The sequence below is a fragment of the Pongo pygmaeus genome, chromosome 6 (assembly GCF_028885625.2).
Source record: "Pongo pygmaeus isolate AG05252 chromosome 6, NHGRI_mPonPyg2-v2.0_pri, whole genome shotgun sequence".
NCBI lineage: Eukaryota > Metazoa > Chordata > Mammalia > Primates > Hominidae > Pongo > Pongo pygmaeus.
Genome location: NC_072379.2, coordinates 42,974,554 through 42,987,081, shown reverse-complemented (window position 1 = coordinate 42,987,081; position 12,528 = coordinate 42,974,554). Strand labels below are relative to the sequence as shown.

Here is a 12,528-nt window from a genome sequence, read left to right as displayed (position 1 = left end):
TCTCTGCTTCTTGGGAGTATTTCCAGCATCATTAGTGGCCCTTCGTGTGGGTCCCTCAATGTTATTCAAAGTTTACAATATTGCACTTAAACACAGTGGAAAATACGCAGTAAACAAGAAAGATCACTTTTTACTGTGATACACAATTTACTGGAGAGAGGCTGTTCATCAGCAACACTTGAGCTCATCGCAAAAAACAGCAGGAGGTGACTACAAAATTGTTACAATAGTACAGTATGTACTACAGTTAATTTTATGCAGTTATGATTTAATACCGCATTTTGATGTTTGTTTTTCTCTCAACTGCCAGTGGCACCATGTACAGGCTCTAAGTGTTTGTGTGTGTACATTTTCCTAAATTTTAACTTTTTAATAATAGATTTATGTACATTTTATGTTAGTAAATGATAAAATAGACTAGTATCTACATATATTTTATGGACTCATTACATTTCTAACTTTTTTTTTCATTTTAAAAAAGCTTCTATTAATTTTCCAGGTATGCAGGTCATCTGTGAGTTTTTTCAAATTGTTGTAAATCTCCAAAAAAATTTCCAATATATTTATTGAAAAAAATCCATGTACAAGTGGACCCATGCAGTCCAAACCCATGCTGCTCAAGGGTCACCTGTATACCTGTTTAAAGTTTATCTCATTTCTCTTCAAAAGGAGGTCACCAAGAACAATGAGTGGTTTTAGAAGATTGAATTGCGGCACTTCTTTTGTCAAGTTGTTATAGATAGTGGAGAGCAGAGGGATGCAGGTGAAAGACACCATAGGCTTTAGGATTAGATTCAGCTACTAGTGAAGAAGCCAAAAGTGACCCTGTTGAAATTAATAGAAGCTCTTTTTTTCTCACATAAAAGCCCTGTTGAGGCTGAGTGTGGTGGTCCATGCCTATAATCCTAGCACTTTGGGAGGCCAAGGCGGGTGGATCGCTTGAGGCCAGGAGCTCAAGACCAACCTGGCCAACGTGGCGAAACCCTGTCTGTACTAAAAATGAAAAAATTAGTCAGGTGTGGTGGCATGCGCCTATAGTCCCAGTTACTTGGGAGGCTGAGGTGGGAGAATCGCTTGAGCCTGTGAGAGAGAGGTTGCAGAGAGCTGAGATTGTACCACTGCACTCCAGCCTGAGTGACAGGGTGAGACCCTGTCTCAAAACAAAAACAAAAAAAGCTCTGTTTGATAAAATCCTCAGGCATCAAGCTCCTTCCAGGTCTCCCCACTGCTACTGCTAGGATAGGCCCCCTGCACTCTTAGCCCAGATGCATACAGCATCCCAACCATCACAACTGTGTTCAATGCAGAAGGACAAAGGAACACACAGCCCATCCCTTCAAGGAGGCCTCCTGACAGTGCCATACACTTCTGCTTACATCCCATTGGACAGAATTTACTTACATGCCACACCTAGCTGTGAGAGAGGTTGGAAAATAAAGTCTTTAACTGGGCAGCTAAAAATCAGACATTCCAAAGAATATGGATGCTGGGTGGTAACAAGTATTTTATCATTAGCCAATATTTTATAATTAGCACTAATCACCTAAGTGATAAGAGAAAAAGTAACCATCAGACTACTTATGGACTCTTTGTTTAGGTACCTGTGTCCGCAGTGCCAAACATATATGTATTTTTTTCTTTAAACCAATAACTAAGTCCAGTGATGCCTCATTTGTCTTGCAGCATTGAGCATTGCAGTGAGCCCTTAAGTGAATTTAAGATGACTGAAGATTACCCCCTTCATACATGAACATATTTTGACTTTTTAAAAAATGTCTAGTATGTTATCTACCTTCTTGCCCGTGAAAAGATGGCACACAGATCATAGCCTTCCCTGATGACTCAAGCATGTCCTAACAAACAGGCATCATCACACAAGTGGCAGCGCCATTTGCTGTGTGTGCCTGCATGCTTCTGGTTCCCTTCCCAGGGTCAGGCTGCCCTGGCTGTGTAGTATTATACCCCACCCTCTGCCAGAAGACCACTGTCTTCTGGCCAGCTGTGGGAGTGGAAGCTGATGGCTGTCAAGAATTTGCTGTCATTGAGATTTGGGGGCATCAAGTATGTGATTGTAGTGTTGAGACATTCAGCTTCACCATTAGGGACAACCTAGGACATTTTCCTTTTATTTCCATTATGCCTCTTGAGTATAGGAAACTTGTTTCCTCTGTATAAAACAAAAACTGTAGCCTTTCCAAGGTGCTTAACAATCTGCTTAGAGGTCAGGTGCAGTGGCTCATGCCTGTAATCTCAATCCCAATACTTTGGAGTTGGGAGGATCACTTAAGGCCAGGAGTTCAAGACTAGCCTAGGCAACATAGACCACATTCTACCAAAAAAAACAAAAAAGAAGGAGGAGAAGAAGAAGAAAGAAAAAAAAAATTAACCAGGCAGAGTGGGGCTTGTCTGTGGTCCCAGCTACTCAGGAGGCTGAGGCAGGAGGGTCATTTGCCCCCAGGAATGCAGGGCTGCAATAAGCTATGATTGCACCACTGTGCTCCAATCTGCTTAGAACAGCCAGAGCTTTTTCAGTGATTTTTAGCAAGGAAAAAAGACTCCAGGGATAATAATGCTGAATAATGCCCTGTAGAGGATTTTTGGCATACAGTCATCCCCCTAAAATCAGTGTGCCTCCCTGAGAGATAAGCTGAACTGGCAAGCATCGCAATATTTCTGTTTTCCTACAAGGTCACGGAAAGGGAGTTGAAGTCTGGAGGAGCCAACACACAGGTGACGGAGAAAAACAAGAAGGAGTACATCGAGCGCATGGTGAAGTGGCGGGTGGAGCGCGGCGTGGTACAGCAGACCGAGGCGCTGGTGCGCGGCTTCTACGAGGTGAGGCCCGGTGGCCTGGGGAAGGCAAGCTGTGGCCAGGGTGCTGCTTCACGGGGCCTCGTCCTCCAGGCTCCCTGAGGGAGCAGCAGCTCAGGTGGTGAGAACAGAGAGGGAGAGCTAAGGTGGGCAGTGGGCTCAGCGAATGCTCCTCACCAGGGAATACTGACGACCTTCGTGAGGTAGAGGGCTGAGGGGTCAGAGTTCTCTGGGAAACTCAACTCTTACGGATGAAAAATGCTTTCAGGCAACTGGCATGTGACCCTGGTGTGCCAGATGTGAAAACATCTAGCATCTCTTGTCATGATATGTGGAGGTGGTGTTTCCTTTCAGTCAATGAAACAAAAATAAGTGCAGTGAAGACATTGGGGTGGGTATTGTCCACTGTCACTAGAATTTTATTTTGTGCCACGTAATCTATGCTGAGTGGTAAATGAGGAAGACAGGGAGGGCCGCCAGACATCCTATGATGTCCTTGAACTCCAGTTTAAAAACCAGAGGCTATAAATGTTTTCTCAGGTCTTGGGTTGTGGAAGGCTCTCCTTCCCTGCCAGAATGGAGAAGTGCACGGGCCATGGTCTCGTCCACCACTGGTTTGATTAAAGGAGGTACCACCACAGGACCTCAGTTGTGCCTGGTACATTTGGCACAAGATGCAAAGTCAGAATGCAGAACCCTAACAAAACAAGTCTTCCCAGATCTCTAAGGAGGGAGGGAGGAAGTGAGAGAAGAAGGGAAGGAAAAGACAAATTTCCACCCAGCTAGCTCAGTCCAGTGAGCATGAGGCTTTTAATCTTAGGGTCGTGGTTTGAGAAGGGATGGAAAATACAGTCGTTTTAATACAAATGCTCAATTTTAGGAAATAAGTCATAATTGCATGTGAAAGATTACATTTTAAGTGAAATAGTAATACTAATAGCTATTAAGTCCTTCAAAGTGATGTGGACTTTTGGCCTTTAAAATCCAATATTATTTGAAAACTTCAATGTGACTTAAGAAAGTCGAGTCAGATTTGTTTACAAAATCATTCTGAGAGGGAGCATTAGGGGTGGAGCATGGGATTCTTTTTTCTGTTCCCCACTCATGAAGGCTTGTGTTCTAAAATATTTAAGTCAATGATCACCGTTCAAGCTGCTATAACAAGATACTGTGAGATGGGTGGCTTACAGCAACAGACATTTTTTTCTCACACTTTTGGAGGCTGGGAAGTCCAAAATCAAGGTACCAGCAGATTTGGTGTCCGGTAAGGGGCCACCTTCTGGTTCATAGATGGTACCTTCTCCCTGTGTCTTCATGTGAAGGAAGGGACGCAAGGTCTCTCTTGGGCCTGTTTAATAAAAGCATGAAGCTCTCATATCTAATCACCCCCCAAAGGCCCCACCTCCTAATACAATCCCCTCAGGGGTGAAGATTTCAACATATGAATTTGGGGAAGGAAAAGGATATAAACATTCAGATCATAGCCATAATTTTCAAGTTAAAAATGATTACAGACTGAAAAAAGTATTGCCAGTGATGGTCAGTTTCCCAGTTTAACCCACATAAATATAATAATGAACACAGCCTTTCCATGTGTTTGGACCTGGATGCTGAAGCCTAACCTGCATTTCAGGTTGTAGACTCGAGGCTAGTGTCCGTGTTTGATGCCAGGGAGCTGGAGCTGGTGATAGCTGGCACCGCGGAAATCGACCTAAATGACTGGCGGAATAACACCGAGTACCGGGGAGGTGAGTGGGCAGGAGCTGTGATGATGCAATGATCACAAATAGAACTCAGCACTTTCCAAAAGATTGTTTTGTTGAGGTGAAATTGATGTAAAATAAAATTGACTAAAGCGAACAAGTCAGTGGCATTTAGTACATTCACAGTGTTGAGCAACCATTGCCTCTAGCTACTTCTGGAATATTTTCATCACCCCAAAAGGAAACCCTGTACCCATTAAGCAGTTGCTCTCACTCCCACGCCCCTTTCCCCCAACCCTTGGCAAACATCAATCTGCTTTCTGTCTCAATGGATTTGCCTATTCTGGATATGTCATATAAATAGAATCATACAAAATGTGGTCTTTTGTGTCTGGCTTCTTTGACTTAGCCTGCTGTTTTGAGGTTCATCCATGTTGTATGTAGCATGTTTCAGTATTTTATTCCTTTTTATAGCCAAATAACATTCCATTGCATGTATATATAATTCATCACATTTTGAAGACTACGAAAAGCTTAGCCTTACTTCAGTACAAAGCAGGAGCTTGTACATGCCTTTCTCCAACTCCCAACCTGAACTTTCCTTCAGGTGACATCATCCTCATATTGGTCAAGTCTCTGGCCTAACTCGATGTAGAGGCTTACAGAGAACATTCCATCCAGGACCCAGCTCCTGAGCATCATGCATGGCTCCAGGAAAGGGTGTCTCACTACCTACAGAATTGGAGCCCTCTCTGCCTCAATCCTGGTTTGCCACAACACGGTTCTAACCGTGGCCCTAAGCAAAGCTAATGTCTAACCCCTCCTAAATACTCACCTTGCACACTGCCAGACCTGTCTTCCTGAAACATTGTTTTACTTATAGATTTGAAGGGTTTTGTTAGCCTCAAAACTCTTCATTTAAAATATCACAGAAATCCCATCAATACAGTAGAGAGTGAGCTGGGGGCATTGCCTCAGCCTCCCTCATGTCCCCAGTACACTCAGCCCTGCAAAGCCTCTTATAGTATAAAACCGGTATAGAATGAAAATGGCTGTCTGCCTAGCTGGGCATGGTGGCTCACGCCTGTAATCCCAGCACTTTGGAAGACCGAGGCAGACAGATTGCTTGAACTCATAAATTCGAGACCAGCCTGGTGAAACCCCACCTCTAAAAAAAATACAAAAATTAGCCAGGTGTGGTGGCACATGCCTGTAGTCCCAGCTACTCGAGGCTGAGATAGGAGGATCCCTTGAACCTAGGAGGCAGAGGTTGCAGTGAGCTAAGATCGTGCCACTGCACTCCAGCCTGGGCAACAGAGCAAGATTCTGTCTCAAAAAAAAAAAAAAAAGTCTCTGCCTGGCTGTTAAGGCCCCATAACACCCCCAGAAATATTCCTTCCTGCCTTCACCAGACACCCCTCTACTCTAGTGGCTTACTGTTGCCTGCATATTTCCTCCTCTTTCTTGTTATTCTTTATCTTTCCTGCCAGGAATGTCCTCCTTCTTCCTTCCACTTGCACAAGCCCTTTGCACGCTGCTCATAGCTTCACCTCCTTTCTGAAGCTTTCCTTGCTTCTACCTTGGCACACATAGATTTCTCCCCTCTGTGAATGCCTCTTGCATTTGCAGTCAATGGCAAATCATTTAATTGATATATCCAAGCATGGTCTCCCCAGCTTACTGTGAGAGGGACCCAGTACTTAATCCATGAGCCCAGCATGTATCCATCCAGGGCTGGTCTGAGAACAGCTGCTCAAGGGGAGAGCCTGGGATCTCCTGTTCAACAAACTGGCTGTTCACCTCCAGCCTAGACTGGTAAGTCCTAGACTCTCCCGTGGTAGGTGGTTGCCAAGAGCTAAGACAGCAAAACAAAGGAAATATGATGCAATATTATACTCATAGGCCCTTTGGTCTCTACCAGGCCCTTCTACTTCTTATCTACACCTATATGAAGCAGGGACATTTTAAGTGGAGTCCTAGTTGTTTAAATAGAAAGCAGACATCTCTGAGAACATCTCACAGAACATAAAGTCCTTTTATAAAATGACTATTTTCTAAATCTGCTCTTGTTCTAAAACTTGACCTAGTTGCACAAATTGTTTTAGACCTCCCTAAAGGCCATCACAAGAGAAATCAGATCAAAAGCAGCGGTTCTGTTCCTATCATAGCTGATGTGTTTGATCTCTGTCTCCCGCCTCACCCCTTCCTCTTTTCTCCATGTCCTGTCTTCCTCCCTCCCTTTGCCTCGTGCAGGTTACCACGATGGGCATCTTGTGATCCGCTGGTTCTGGGCTGCAGTGGAGCGCTTCAATAATGAGCAGAGGCTGAGATTACTGCAGTTTGTCACGGGAACATCCAGCGTGCCCTACGAAGGCTTCGCAGCCCTCCGTGGGAGCAATGGGCTTCGGCGCTTCTGCATAGAGAAATGGGGGAAAATTACCTCTCTCCCCAGGTACAGAGCTCCTGCCAGCCTTCGGGGAAACCTGCTGAAGAGGGCAAAGTATACTTTGCTATTTGATTTTGAGTGACCATCCTTTGGGATGGAATTCTTTCCTGTCACCCAAAGTATTGTCATTGGAGTTATTAGGGAAAGGTGAAGGTGAGGTGGCTGTGAGACTTGCATTGAAACTATATTATTCTTAGGGAGGTTTTGATGACTGATGGTATTTGAGCTGTAATATCTTGGTCCGTGTGTCAGTCGTGGGATGCTGTCATAGCCCAACTTAATTTAAAGATGATTGTCTGACACAGGAGAGGGCAGAGGCAAGGACATTAATATAAAAATGCTGGAACCTGGAAGTAACCTCTCGAGCATCGTATCTGTACTTCTGCAGCGTATCACTTGATACTTCATAGGATCATTATATATTTGTGGTGTGTCGGATTTTTCCTACCAAGTTTTAGAACATGTGGGGATGAGACTACATGTATCTCTGGGTCTCTATGGTGACTTCTATTTAGAAAGCACATCTATTGTGGGATAAATGTGGAAAAGGAGACGCTGGGGCTCCAGGCAGTTTTACAGAAGAAATTCCCAGCACTGTGAGTTTTAATCCCAGCACTTCCTGAATCCTTTCTATGCCACTCTGGGTAGTGCATTCCCGATCAGAAAGCACTGAAGAGACAGTTGTGCATAGGCGCTATAGTGAGAAACGCTGCTGCAACAGACAGAAGAAAAGATTGACCCCTATTATCTTTTGCTAATAGGATATGTTCTAATTATAAAGAAGCTTTGCATTTAACTCCACTCTATTTCTACATGGCCACCCAAATACCTTTGCTAAATCCTTATTGCAGAAGGATTTACTGGACTATAGCTTTCACCGATTTTCCCCGAGGACAATTCACCTGGTGTCGGTCAGCATTCATGGGCATGCCCAGCTGGTTAATCACAGCTGAACACCCTGGTGCAGGCTTCAGCCCTGGCTTCACCCACTCAGTTCAGCAGACCCTCAGCTCCAAGGGTCTGTCTTGTTTGCATGGCTCTACCAATAGCTAAACCTAGTGAATGTAAGTCTGGCAAGAAAAGAAGACTAAAAAGGCAGAATTTCCATTTGTTAAGTTGAATGATAGATTTCAAGAATATAGTTATTTGGAAACATCTTGCTTTTATTTTAGAGAAATGCAGCTTGAGTCATCACTGATGATAGCATGCAGCTTGAGGAGGGGCTGAGCTACAACCACACACCTGCCCGTGGGAACCTGCAATCTAGGGAGAACACGGCCTGATAGTAACTAATCACAGCACAAGGTAGAATCAGAGGAGCACAGGGGGTAAGAGCAGCGTGCTGCGGGAGTGTGAAACAGAGCCTCCTAATCGAGTTGCCTAGAGAACATGCCACTAAAAAACTGGCATTTACGGGAGGATTGGGAGGCGAGGAATAGGGAGAAGGGGGCTTCCAGGCTGAAGCAATAACACAAGCAAGGGCTGAGAGCGGGGAACGGCAGCACGTGTTCAGGAAGGTGCGGCCAGCCAGTGCAGAGGGTAAGATGCCCAGAGCAACATCACAGGGGATGCAGTTGAGAGTTTGGTGAGCCACAAACAAAAGACCCTGCTGGCTGGGCGCAGTGGCTCACACCTGTAATCCTGGCACTGTGGGAGGCTAAGGCAGGCGATGGCTTGCGCCCAAGAGTTCAAGACCAACCTGGGCAACATGACAAGACCTCATCTGTACAAAAAATTTAAAAAATTAGCTGGGCATGGTGGCATGCACCGGTAGTCCCAGCTATTTGGGAAGCTGAGGCAGGAGGATCACTTGAGCCCAGGAGGCCGAGGCTGCAGTGAGCTGTGATTGCACCACCACACTCCAGCCTGGGCAACAGAGTGAGACCTTGTCTCAAATTAAATTAAAAAAAAAAAAAAAAGAAAGAAAGAAAAAAGAAAAGACCGTGCTGAGGAGTCTCTATTCTTTAGGAATTGAGAGTCATTGCTTCTGTTATCTGGGGTCACAGATTGAATGTAATTTCCATATTTGCTTTGGAAGCTTTGAAATACACATTAATATTATTAACCCACACAGAGAGCTTCTAAGGCAGACATTGGGCTTATGAACAGGTTCTTCATATCTGAACCAAGGCACCCCTAAGAAGGCTGCTGCACCACAAGCCCCCGAGATGGTTTCTTGGGGAAGTAGGGATGTCTTCTTGGGACAAGAAGCAAATGCCTCTAAGAGGACACTGAAAATAACCCCCTGAATAGTGACCCCTGTCCAATCTCCTTTGGACAATGTCTGAAGATCCAAGACTCTAAAAAAAGTCGTCTATGTGTGGATAGAAAGAAAGAACCTCTGACTTCCAGAAACTGCCGTTCAGGAAGACCTGGCCTGGCTATGGCAGGTGGCAGGAAGCCCTGAGCAGGCAGGAAGCAGAGCAGACCCAGGGTGGCATGGGCTTCCCAGTTACTGTGAGCCACAGTGCATGTGGCCTGCACTCTGGGAGAGGCAACCTTCAGCTCTTTCCTCAGATCTTTCCTCTGCAGAAAGGAAAGGCAACTGGCTTCCCAGATGAGAGCGCCAGACACCGCCACAGCAAAACCCGGTCATAGCCCAGGCTACATAAAACCTTTGTGTCAATCCAAGCCCCTGCCTGCTAAAAGATGTGTGAGGGCCAGGAGAAAGGACTTTGAGGGTAGGGGCTTCTGGGATATAATTTCATAGTTGAAATAGATGAGAGGCAGGACTGTCACTGGAGTTGAGGTCAAGGAACTGGGGGCTTGGGTGTTCACCCTGTCAGCCATGTGGACTTAGTTGCCACACAGTCTGGTAGGAGGACTTGAAGTGGAAAAGAAGACTTCAGCAAAGTGCCAGATAATAATCATAATAAGTTAGAAGTTCAGAGGGTCAGAAGGAACCAAAGATCTATCTGGATCACTGATTTTCAAGCTTCTTAAACCATAGTCCACAGAAAGAAATGCCTTTTATATCACAACTCAGGACATGCACATGTACTCATTTGCACGTATGTGTGTGTATATCGGAAACTCAAGTTCCTCAAAATAGCACTTTACCCTTATTATCTGCAATAAAATCTATTTTCTGCTCTATCCTATTTCATTAAAATGAAATGCCAGCCAAAACCTATGGTTTTAAAAATAAATTATCTAAATGACATGAGATTCAAAGGAATGGAAACTGATCAAAGATTGCAAAAGTCATGACATGGAATTGACAGCAGGGAGTGTAAAGAATGTTCATCCACGTCACAGCGTGTGGGGCAGTGAGCAATTTCCACCCATGAGGACTGGAGATGGGACACTAGGACCCGGATGCAGCATCTGGAAAGAGCTTAAGGAGGTGGCAAAGTTTCTTTACTTTGAACAAGAGCTCAAAGGAGGACAGAGGAAAGTCTTGGAAGGAAAGAGAAGCGCAGAAGCTAGGTCAGAGTCGAAGTAGCACTGGGCAGTGTGGAGATAGAATAAAGGAGAGGGGAGAATCCTTGGGTTTACCTTTGGGGCAGGGACCAGGGATATCAAAGCTAAGAGTCATGGGCAATTAACTGGCCTAAAAGTTGCAAATGAAATTCTAATATGAACATGTCTCACTGCAGATGTAAACTAAGCCCAGGCCCAGGGTGGAGTTGGAGGCCCGGTTAAGTTAGTAGTTGGTTTACTCTGTAGCAATGGTTCTCAAGGTGGGGCTGGGGAAGGTGACTTTGCCCCTCTTCCCCCACAGGAGGCAGTTGACAATGTCTGGAAACATTTTTGGTTGAGGGGAAGGGGTGCTACTGGTGTCTGTTGAGTAGAAGCCAAGGATGCTGCTAAACATCTCACAATGCACAAAACAGCTCCCACAACAAAGAGTTATCAAGTTTGAAAAGTGAATCGTGTCAAACTAAGAAATGCTGCTCTCTAGTACCTAAGGCCAGAAGAGGACCTACAAAGGAGGCCTGAGGGTGCCATCAGGGAGCTCAGCAGAGAAAATGGCAGCCATTGAGAAACCAAAGAGAAGCCAAGGAGGGAGATGTTCCAGAGCAAGAGCTGTCAAATGCTTTTAAAGAGCTGGAGCAGGTGGGAGTAGAGTATGGGCTTCTGGATTTAGGGATCAAGAGGTTATTGACAAACTTGAAGAAGAGTACATTTAGAAGGGAAGAGAGCAAGGCCTATCTGAAGAGAACAAGGCTGTAGTTAGGCAGTGGAAGAAGATTGGCATGAAAGGAAGACACAACTTACATAACTGGCTGAACAATTAGCAGCAAAGAGGAGTGACTGCTGCCACTTTTGTGTGTTTCTAGACAACCTTAAAGTGGTCTCTAGTAAAGAGGAGCAAGACTTTCTTTGGCCCTGTGTTGGTTAACATTTCAATCTATAACTTGGAAAAATAGAGGAGACAGGGAGATCAACTGTGTAGATGACACAGTTAGAAGGATAAACAATACAGGGATTGGCACAACCCAATCCAAAGTTATCTCAAAATGCTGGAACCCTAGCTTGACACCAATGGCGTGAAATTCGACACAACTTAAAGACCCGCGCAGATCTCCAAAACATCCGTCGCACCAAGTGTGAGAAGAGAGTGAGTCACCTGCCAGTATGTCACGTGCAAAACCCCAGAGGCTTCAGTTGCCACAAGTATGACACGGTTCCCCAAATCATTATCACAATCATGGTTGCATTATTAAGAGAATCTTATGTTTAAATGATGATTCACAGGTTACAAAACGCATTTACATGTGTTCTAGCGTTGATCCTCCCCATAACCCTTTGAGGTGCACGCAGCATATATTATTATCCCCACTTTACAAGTGAGAAAGCTGAGGCTCAGGAAGATTAATTGACTTTTCCAGGGTCATAAAGCCGGTAAGTGGCTAGACTGGGGTCAGCATAGAGGTCTTCCAAGCCCTGGTTTCTTGCTGTCTACTGCCCCACACCACCGGGCAATGCTTGGTTTGGTGCACAGGAATGAGGTAAGCAGGCACTTGGTGCTGTCAGAACCACACCTGGAGGGTGGCGAGCTCTTAGGCATGCTGAATTGGATCATGATTTGATTGTGTTCATTCATTCTAGATGACAAACTAAGGGAGTTCACCAAGACTCTAAATAAATGCAATAAAAGCAACTAGTAAGTAAACCATGAGTGTTCAGACTAGGTGCTATTCGCCAATGCTTTCTGTTTACTCCCAGAAATGATCTTTTACAGAATTAATTTGGTTCCAACTAATTTGTAAAGGTGACTTTTTTTCTGTAATATTTCCACTCATGAGTGCCAGTTAAAATGACCAGAGGAAGAAAACTATGAAGATGATGCCTGCTCCTATCTCGCCCCTGGCTAATTCAGCTAGTCCAAAAGCATGCTTGGGATTTTTCGCCCGACTTCGCCTGTTTAGCCGTAGCCCAATGTATGTTCTAGTTTCATTGGAATCTTTTTAACATAGAGAGAAATCACTGTAACCATCCTACTCAATTTACTGAGTTCCCTTTCACTCAAATATTTACATCTAGGTAAAGTATTTCAATTATTTTCTTTTAAAGTAAAGGAAGGCCTGTTTGAATCTTAGATAATAATTTAAGAATTCTGCC

General features: G+C 44.7%; 1 protein-coding gene across 4 annotated transcripts in view; it reads left to right on the top strand.

Annotated features, from left to right (window-relative positions):
• The window catches only part of HECW1 (HECT, C2 and WW domain containing E3 ubiquitin protein ligase 1), a 460,467-nt gene that overhangs the window by 442,325 nt on the left and 5,614 nt on the right, over positions 1–12,528 (top strand). For all 4 annotated transcript variants that reach the window (XM_063667367.1, XM_054495635.2, XM_054495637.2 and 1 more), the window contains 3 exons: positions 2,689–2,835; positions 4,445–4,559; positions 6,768–6,966. In XM_063667367.1, the coding sequence (XP_063523437.1) occupies positions 2,689–2,835; positions 4,445–4,559; positions 6,768–6,966 (461 nt within the window). The remainder of the gene's footprint in view (positions 1–2,688; positions 2,836–4,444; positions 4,560–6,767; positions 6,967–12,528) is intronic.